This window comes from Nansenia antarctica, assembly GCF_963989245.1.
Source record: "Nansenia antarctica genome assembly, chromosome: 3".
Taxonomy (NCBI): Eukaryota; Metazoa; Chordata; class Actinopteri; order Argentiniformes; family Microstomatidae; genus Nansenia; species Nansenia antarctica.
This window is the reverse complement of record NC_137688.1, coordinates 2,256,753-2,266,752: the sequence shown is the minus strand read 5'-3', so window position 1 is coordinate 2,266,752 and position 10,000 is coordinate 2,256,753. Positions and strand designations below refer to the sequence as shown.

General features: G+C 45.4%; 1 protein-coding gene across 1 annotated transcript in view; it reads left to right on the top strand.

Moving 5' to 3' along the window:
- Positions 1-10,000, top strand: part of LOC308152972 (insulin-like growth factor-binding protein 2-B) — a 28,038-nt gene that overhangs the window by 16,806 nt on the left and 1,232 nt on the right. The window contains exons 2-4 of the mRNA XM_080526043.1: positions 1,732-1,898; positions 4,476-4,616; positions 9,819-10,000. The exon at positions 9,819-10,000 is cut by the window's right edge and continues 1,232 nt beyond it. Coding sequence (XP_080382169.1) covers positions 1,732-1,898; positions 4,476-4,616; positions 9,819-9,983 — 473 coding nt within the window. The 3' untranslated portion in view covers positions 9,984-10,000. The remainder of the gene's footprint in view (positions 1-1,731; positions 1,899-4,475; positions 4,617-9,818) is intronic.

Sequence of the window (10,000 nt, the reverse complement as noted above, 5' to 3'; positions counted from 1 at the left end):
CGTCTTCTTTGTCTAAATAGCCAGGGAACGTTAAAAGAAGGAAGATTTATCCAACTAGGAAGTATGTCTAAATTATGAATTCCTACAACGTCCAGAGTGCTTTGCACCTCTTGGCCTGCCAGTGGTGTGTCTAAGGTCATGTTCTCACATGAAAGTCTGAATCAGAACCCGGAGCAAGTGGATGAGTTTGCAACATTGTTGCATAAATTATTTCTCTGATTTGCGTTCTCACAGCCCTTTATGTAAACGAAGTCACATACGCAATCGAAGCAACAGACGTGGTAGTTGATTGGTCAGAAAAATTTAAAATTGCCCGTTCGTCCAGCTCTTATCCAGATCAACACTCATGCGCTGTTGTTTTCCTATGGACAGCCTCGATGCGTCGTTTCTAACCGGAGCGAAACCACCCTTTTCAAGCGGAGCATCCGTCGGTTGTTTGCTCCGGGAGCGACTTCGAATGCGCGTTCTCACAGCTCCAAACGACGCAGAGCAAAGCGAATTTGATCATAAACGCCAATTTCAAGTGAAGCAAATGTTCTAGTGAGAACATTTGTTCTAGTGTTCTAAGTTCATTGTCCCAGGGACTTTAAGAGTGGTCTCATGGATTCCTTCTCTTCCTTGTTGACCAGCAGCCTTCCTTGTTGACCAGCAACCATTTTCTTGTTAATTTTCCATCCAACATTTTCTGTTAATTCATTATTTTCTTTATTAAATATTCTATTATTGTCAACCACGTGTGGTCTCCCCACAGAGCCAGGCAAGCGTGACACATTGGAGCTCGTCCGCGATTGATTTTGGCGAGAGCGATATTCTCTCCCTGTTTCATAGTTGATATTCGGGGTTGGATTGTTGGATGTGTGTCCAACTCTATATTGGGACAACACTAGTTGGCCGCCTTGTAAATTAGCCTGCCTCCTACACAGAAAAAACCCCTGCAAAACAGCTTTATACTAGCTTATCCTGATGTGATTTAGAAAAGGTAAGGATACTGGGTGGTAGAACGCACATATCTAGGAAAAGTCATGAAAGGAGGGTCCTGAAATTTGATCGAGTGCAAAGATATAAACCATTTTTGACTGTTGTGTGTGGCTGTTCTAGTGTTAAATGTGGACATGGCATTTGAGTAATGCTAGGACTATACTCCCGGAACTGGTTTTTGTGAATGCTCTTTTTTCAATGTAAAATCTCAATTGAAGATGCTTTTTAGTCCAGGATTAGGCTTAAGCCATGTCTGTGAAACTGGCCCCCAGAGTTTTTGTGAATGCTCTTTTTTGCCACCGAGTGTTCTTGGTGACGCGTGGAGACCACACCTCATGAAAGGCACATTATGCAACATGGCTGCAAATCCCCTTGTCATGAGTTTCCAGTGTCTGTAAACTTCTCCTTCTGACATCTTAGTCAGGTTTTTTTTTCTGTTCAGTGCGTAGTCATTGGTGCGTGTGTGTGTGTGTGTGTGTGTGTGTAGTCATTGATGTGTGTGTGTGTGTGTAGTCATTGATGTGTTTGTGTGTGTAGTCATTGATGTGTTTGTGTGTGTAGTCATTGGTGCGCGTGTGTGTGTGTGTGTGTGTGTAGTCATTGATGTGTGTGTGTGTGTGTAGTCATTGATGTGTTTGTGTGTGTAGTCATTGGTGCGCGTGTGTGTGTGTAGTCATTGGTGTGTGTGTGTGTAGTCATTGGTGTGTGTGTGTGTGTGTGTGTAGTCATTGGTGTGTGTGTGTGTGTCTACAGGGGAGCTCCAGGGGACAGAGGGGCCCCTTCAGAAGAAGCCCACCAAAGACGGCGGCGCCCCTCGGCTGTCCCCCTACGACGCGGCTGTGAGGCAACACCAGAACGAGCTGATGACGAGGATGAAGAACAACCGCCAGGAGGACGTCAGGCCCCCGCGGCCCCCCCAGGTCAGTGCTGTCCTCTAGCCCCCCCCCCCCCCCCCTCCCTCAGGTCAGTGCTGTCCTCTACGCTGCCCTCCTTAGGGAAATAATGACTTCATGTGAATCCAGAAATACACCTCAACACCTCAAGCAGCTCCACAGGGTGAATGCAACAATGCACACGCCTTCAGTTGTGCATCATGCCGTGGATATAATAACTTGGATTTGTATAGCGCCTTTCATAAAACCTAAGGACGCTTTACAATTCTAAAGGTCAGACAGACAAAACAGAAAACAAACAAAACAAAACAGAAACAGTGACTAGGGGCCAAAGGCCTTGATGAACAGATGGGTTTTAAGGGCTGATTTGAAGGAGTACAGGGTAGGGGGGAGGGGCGTTGCGGATCACTATGGGGAGGGAGTTCCAGAGGGTAGGTGCAGCCACGCTGAAGGCTCTGTCCCCAAAGGTCCGTAGGTTGGTGTGGATTATATCACACATGTAAAAAAAAACAAAAAAACATAATTCAACCCACAAAGGAACGGTCACTTTATTTGCCTGGACTAGAGCAGCATATCAATTGGCAATGGCTGGAGGCACCAATTCAGTTGGTCATTTGTACAATATCGGACAACAATTATTGTGTTTTTGTGCCTTTCATTAATTAGATTTGTCTTTGTCTAACATTCTGCTGAATACATGCTACCATGTCACTGTCTCTGTGTGTTCCACAGACGATAGAACTGTTTCTCAGTCTCGCCCTTGTCCCTAGTAGGTAATCAGGGGTCAGTACTGACCTCTGTTGACATAGTAATTGGTAGAGTAGTGCCCCCTACTGGACACACACACGCACACATTGCACAACAAAAGAGTATTTGTGCTGAACAAGTAGCATTGTATTACCCTTTTTGTGAATTCAATAAATTTTCTCTAGTCATAGATATTGTAATTGACACATTAATGTTCATATTGATTGTGACCATCAATTCATTTCCGTCCTATTATTAAACTTCCAGAGCCAGAGAAGAACAGTGTCTAGAGACAATTGTATCAGCTTTGACAATGACCACGTGAACACACTCCTCCTGCTTGGACAAATTCTCACACAAATGAAATTCTCAAAGTCAACGTGTACATATGCTGTTCACTAGAAACTCCCAGCGCAGATTGAGTGAGGCTCCGGGAGGGCAGTGCGGAGGAGCACTAAGTGTTTCGACCTGGGAAACAATGACATACATGCCCAGATTTTCTCCCTCATTTAACTCTCTGTATCACGGAAAGAGACCATTATAGAAAACAATGGAGATAATGTAGAGAAGGGGGTTGGGAGGCAGGGGGAGGAGGGGGGAGGTATTCTGGTAGAGGGGGGATGGTGTGGCAGTGGTAGAGGAGGGTTGGGGTGGAGGTGGTGGTGGTGGTGGTGGTGCTAGTGTGGTGGTGGAGAAGGCATTAAAAGCTGTCGATGCTTTTAAACGAGGCCTTAAAACCTACCTTTTTAAATAGAGCCTTTTATTGATTTTTTTTTTTTATTTTTTTATTTTTTATCTTTCTTCTTGTTTTTAATCTGTAGCACTTTGAGCTTTCTTTATGTAAAGTGCATTACAAATAAAATGTATTATTATTATTATTATTATTATTATTATTAGTAGTAGTAGTAGTAGTAGTAGTAGTATTATTATTAATGTGTGTTGCTATGACAACTAAGAGACAGACATCCCCTCCGTTTGTACGTGGGGGTTCTCCTCCAGAACGAGGGGTTCATTCAGTTAATGGAGTTAACAAAGTGCATGATGGGATGAGATCACCTTAACATGAAGATGAGGCCCCTCTAGCTGTCTGTCATGCACAGAGAAAGCCCGTTATTCCCAACAGGCTGAACACAGATGTAACAAGATCAACCTTCTTATTTACGAGGTCTGTGAAGAGGTGGCCATAACTTGTGGAATTACATCAAAGTTAATAGTGCCAAACTATTATTGGCTGTATCACGCTGCATTAAATGATCTGGTCTTCTATTTAAAATGTTACAGTGCAAGGTACATGGGGGTGACAAGAGTAGTGACTATGAACAGATCCATCCTTCAGCTGGTATACGTTACTGACAGTGCTGACATTATGTGACGTTAGAATTATAAGGTTCTATCTCCATTTCTGTCAAAATTGAATTTTTTACATAATCTAATCCATTAGGTGTTTATTAATGCCTGTGTGGTGTTATTTTTAAAATGTTGACATTTTTTAATAATTAAAACATTTTATTTCAGATCCTCTGTGGCTCAGTTGGTAGCTAAAAAAGCATCAGCTACATTATATATATATATATATACCAAGAAGACCCTATGACAAACAATTGTTATGTCAGTCTAAATGACTGACTATGTTTTCGTCCAGCATTGAGCCAACTAAATGTTTTATTTGTTCCATAATGGACAATGTTTTCAATACTTAACTTAACTTATTAAAACATAGTCAACAATCCCTTTAAGTCTCAAGATTCTCTGAATCCTTATGATACCCTTTAGATAGTATGACATTTGCTTATTAATGTTTTATGAAGTATCCTTTGGGGCCGTTTGGAATGTCTCCTTTGTCTTTGTCCCGTTCAGAGCCCCTGTCAACAGGAACTGGACAAGGTCCTGGAGGAAATATCCAGGATGACTTTCCATGACAACAGAGGCCCACTGGAGAACCTGTACCAACTCAAGTTCCCCAACTGTGACAAGAGTGGCCACTACAACCTCAAACAGGTACGGTCCACTACAACCTCAAACAGGTACAGTCCACTACAACCTCAAACAGGTACGGTCCACTTCAACCTCAAACAGGTACGGTCCACTACAACCTCAAACAGGTACGGTCCACTACAACCTCAAACAGGTACAGTCCACTACAACCTCAAACAGGTACGGTCCACTACAACCTCAAACAGGTACGGTCCACTACAACCTCAAACAGGTACGGTCCACTACAACCTCAAACAGGTACAGTCCACTACAACCTCAAACAGGTACGGTCCACTACAACCTCAAACAGGTAAGGTCCACTACAACCTCAAACAGGTACGGACCACTACAACCTCAAACAGGTACGGTCCACTACAACCTCAAACAGGTAAGGTCCACTGATACCAGGACAGGGCCAGTGTGTGTGTGTGTGTGTGTGTGTGTGTGTGTGTGTGTGTGTGTGTGTGTGTGTGTGTGTGTGTGTGGGGAAGGGGACACTTCCTGGTCCTCAATACTGTCCAAACTTCAAGCCTGGCAGCCTTGGTCTTCTGCTAGCTAGCAAGCCTGAAATAACAATGGATGTAAAACCAAATTCACCGGTTTAATACACTAGAACAGTCTAGTAATGTGACCATAGCCAACACCAAATGAACCCATTTCAAATGAAAGAAACGACATTGCAAAACAACAGCAGCTAGGGGTCAGCTTTGTCCCATCCCTGTTCCCTTGTAGTTTACTGTTTGTGTTTATATGGGGATGAGTCCAGACCTCGGGTTACATGTCAAACGGTCATTCCATTATTCTGTCCTATACTGTCCAGACCTCCAGCCTGGCTCTAATCACTGATGCTTTGCGACATTCATGCAGTTTGTGTTGGTCAAAGATCCCTAATATTATTATGTCTCTATCTATCTCACCACGGGCCCATTGTGTTGTGGCACGCCTAGGGTGGCTGAAGTGTTGTATCCAAACATGTCAGCAGCCCCCTGTCCTTTATGAATACGGCTAGTTAGTTCTTGAACGCTTTTGCTTTGCTAATGGGATTGTCATTTAGGCAGGATAGTGATGGGATCACATGTTTGTAATTCAACAGCAGATAAAAAGCCTGGAGATGAATGACCACAGACTCAGTTTTAAGTTGTTTGCCAAAATCCATATAAGCCAGGACATTTGAAATGAGCAGCACCACCCATAACTAATGACTTCAAACAGCACGTGCACTCACGACCGGACCAAACAGCACGTGTACTCACGACCGGACAAACAGCACGTGCACTCACGACCGGACAAACAGCACGTGCACTCACGACCGGACCAAACAGCATGTGTACTCACGACCGGACAAACAGCATGTGTACTCACGACCGGATAGATTGTTCAGGATTCAAAAGCTTCCCTCAAACAGCCTAATTCATGTTATTATTCCAGAGTGATAACACCAACCAGAAATCACAGGTAGAATTGTGTAATAGTTAGTTATTAGTTGCTGTATCCAGAAGAATATGCAGGTCAGTCAGTGTTCCTTTGAAGGTCTGTTGTGGCCAAATGACATCTCGTGAGCTTAGAATTCTAAGGTTCTATCTCCGTTTAGAATTATAAGGTTCTTCTATCTCTGTTTAGGGCAGTTCAGAGATATTGAGCGTCAAAGTTTTTACGTTCCATTATGTTTTGTGAGATGGAACCTTTGTATTTTATTAATTACTAACTCAAAAATGTCAACATTTAAAAAAATAACACCACACAGGCATTAATAAACACCTAATGGATCAGATTATGTAAAAAAAACAATTTTGACAAAAATGGAGATAGAACCTTAGAATTCTAACGTCACGATCTCTCAGTTCCTAAAGTCAATCCAACTGACATCTCTCAGACCCTAAAGTCAGTCCTGTTGCTGATTTGGATGTTTCTGCTCCCCTGCTTGAGATAAAAACACACTGCAGCAGGTGTGTGTTAGGTGGTTTATACACAGTGTACTGTATGTGTATATATGGTGCGGCTGTGGCGCAGGTGGTAGAGCTGCCGTCTAATGATCGCAAGGTTGTCAGACCGGCGGTTCGAGCCCCGGCTGGCCACATGTCGAAGTGTCCTTGGGCAAGACACTGAACCCCAAATTGCTCCCAGTGAGCGGGCCGGCGCCTTGCATGGCAGCTTGCCGCCATTGGTGTGTGAATGGGTGAATGAGAGGCCGTTGTGAAGTGCTTTGGATAAAGGCTATATAGCTAAGTGTAGTCCGTATATATAGCTAAGTGTAGTCCGTATATGATAGAACAACAGCCTGTCCGTATGTGACAGGGTCTGGTGAAAAAGTCCCCAAGTAAGGCATTTCCTTTTTTCCTTTTTTTTTTTTACAGATTACGAAAGAGCAGATTGTAAGCTTTCCAATAATGTGTCATACATTCAAAATAGTTGAAGAAGATATGCTTATTTGAATGTTGGTTCACCTCAAACCAATTACCGGAGAACATCATGTTTGGACGGCAGACGATACAGCGAACCCAATTTTAGTGATCCTAAAACTGTTGTCTGTTATATTGAGTCGCTCTTCAACACTTAAACCTTCGTAATATCGAAAACCAAAAAGGAAAAAAACATTTGCTAATGACATATTCTAATTGTAACGTGATCAGGCTGATTGTGAAACAGACAAACATATTTATAGATACACAGGCATAATTACTTGACATAGAAATGATGTGGACTCTCCAATGATCTGAAAATGTACATTTACTTTTTTGTTTAATTTACAGACTGTTTCTTAGTTTTTCTCACACACACACACACAGGCATTACACACACACACACACACACACACACACACACACACACACACACACACACACACACACACACAGGCATTACACACACTTACACACACACGCATACAGGCATTACACACACACACACACACACACACACACACACACAAACACACACACACATACAGGCATTACACACACACACACACACACACACACACACATACAGGCATTACACACACACACACACACACACACACACAGGCATTACACACACTTACACACACACGCATACAGGCATTACACACTCACACACACACACACACACACACACACACACACACACACACACACACACACACAGGCACTATAGCAGGTATCAAAGCTGTACGTTGGAAAACCTTGTTACTGCATAGGTGAAGTTAAGGGTGGTGGTCATTTTGAATTTCCTGCATTTGCGGCTTTTAACAAAACCATAACTTCTCACTACTGTATATGCACTGGTAAACAGGGGTCAACAGAAAATAAATATAAAAATCATTGTGAACAAACTGTTCTCATTTCTGTCGTGTACACAGAAGTGAGCATGCACACATTTTCAAGAGACAGTAGGTAGGGCCGCCCCACCTCCCTCCCCCCCTCCCTCCCTCCCTCCCTCCCTCCCTCCATCACACCCACCTGAGAACTGGGTGATGTTTTGAACACGGTTGCGACAACGTCTGAGGTAATGAAGCTGTTTGCTGCAGACAGACTGTAGCCAGTCTAGGGCAGAATGTGTTTACATTACGCAAAAGACGAAACAATGGTTCCCAATAATAATGTCAGTTTCCGCAAAGCTTGTCCTTGATGCAGTACTCACTTATTTTTAGAAAGGGTCACAACAATGATACGACACAGAGTGCCGGCATCCTGAAAATACACCAGAGAGCATTTCGCTTGAGGTAAGACGAGGACAGAAAGATAGCGAGAGAGAGAGAGAGAGAGAGAGAGACCGAGAGAGACAGAGACAGAGAGACAGATAGAGTGACACAGAGAGAAAGAGAGAGAGAGAGAGACAGAGAGAGACAGAGAGAAAGAGAGAGAGAGAGACAGAGAGACATAGAGAGAGAGACAGAGGGAGACAGAGACAGAGAGACAGAGAGAGGGAGAGAGAGAGAGAGAGAGAGAAAGAGAGAGAGAAAGAGAGAGATTAGGGGGGCAAACTCTGCATTGTTTTGACGAAAACACTGGGCTCCCAGGGGTCGTAAAACACTGCACTTCCACAATACTTGATCCATGTCGTATTCACATCTTGTTCCACTCTCATAATTACTGCATAACTGTCACTTTTTGTTCTTTCTCATTGAAGGAAAGAAAAAAAAAATGTCCCAAGTCTGTCCCTCCCTCCCCTCCCCTCCCCTCTCTCTCGCTCCCCTCCCTCTCCTCTCTCGCTCCTACTCTGTGTCCACTTCAATTATGACCTCATTTAGCAGAGAGAGAGAGAGAGAGAGGGGGGGCTTGGTGGGGGGTCCAGTCTGGTGGCATGTGGAGGGAGGGGGGGGCGGAGTTAAGGGATGCATGACCCTGGGGATGGGCTGTTATTGGGGCTCCGCGCCCCACCCCTCAATCTAACCTCACCTCACCTCATACAGTCACACAGACGCCCTCTTATACAACACCCCCCCCCAACCCCAACACCCCACCCCCCCAACACCCCCCCACCCCGACACCCCCCCGCCCCAACACCCCCCCGCCCCAACCAGCCCCCGCCCCAACACCCCCTCACCCCCCGCCCCAACGCCACATCTCTCTGGCTACATCCAGTTCTTCATGAGCCCAACATGTCCCCGGGGGGGTCAGAGGGGGTGGGTTGCTGGTGCTTTAACCCAGATCATGTCCCCCCCCCAAGGTGCTGCGGGACCCCCCGCCACAGGGGGGCGATGAGGGGTGCGTGACCCCGGGGGTGGGCTGTTATTGGGGCACCGTGTCGCCCCACCTCTCGATCTAATCCAATCACAAAGATGTCCCCTCCCCACACACACACACACACACACACACACACACACACACACAGGCATTACACACACGCACACACAAACACAAACACATACAGGCATTACACACACACACACACACACACACACACATACAGGCATTACACACACACACACAGGCATTACACACACACACATTTACAGGCATTACACACACACACACACACACAGGCATTACACACACACACACACACACACACACATACATACAGGCATTACACACACACACACACACACACACACACAGGCGTTACACACACACACAGGCATTACACACACACACACACACACATACAGGCATTACACACACACACACACACACACACACACACACACACACACACAGGCATTACACACACACACATTTCTGGTTATATCCAGTTCTTCTTGAGTAACCCCCCCCCTCCCCCCCCTCCTCCCCAACTGTGTTCCAGTGCAACATGTCGACCCACGGGCAGCGGGGAGAGTGCTGGTGCGTCCACCCCTCCACGGGCGTCCAGATCACCGCCTCCCCCAAGGTGCGGGGGGACCCCAACTGCAGCCAGTTCCTGGAGGACCAGCAGGAGCTGGAGATGACTGACTGGGCCGACACAGACTGACTGGGCCTGACACAGAC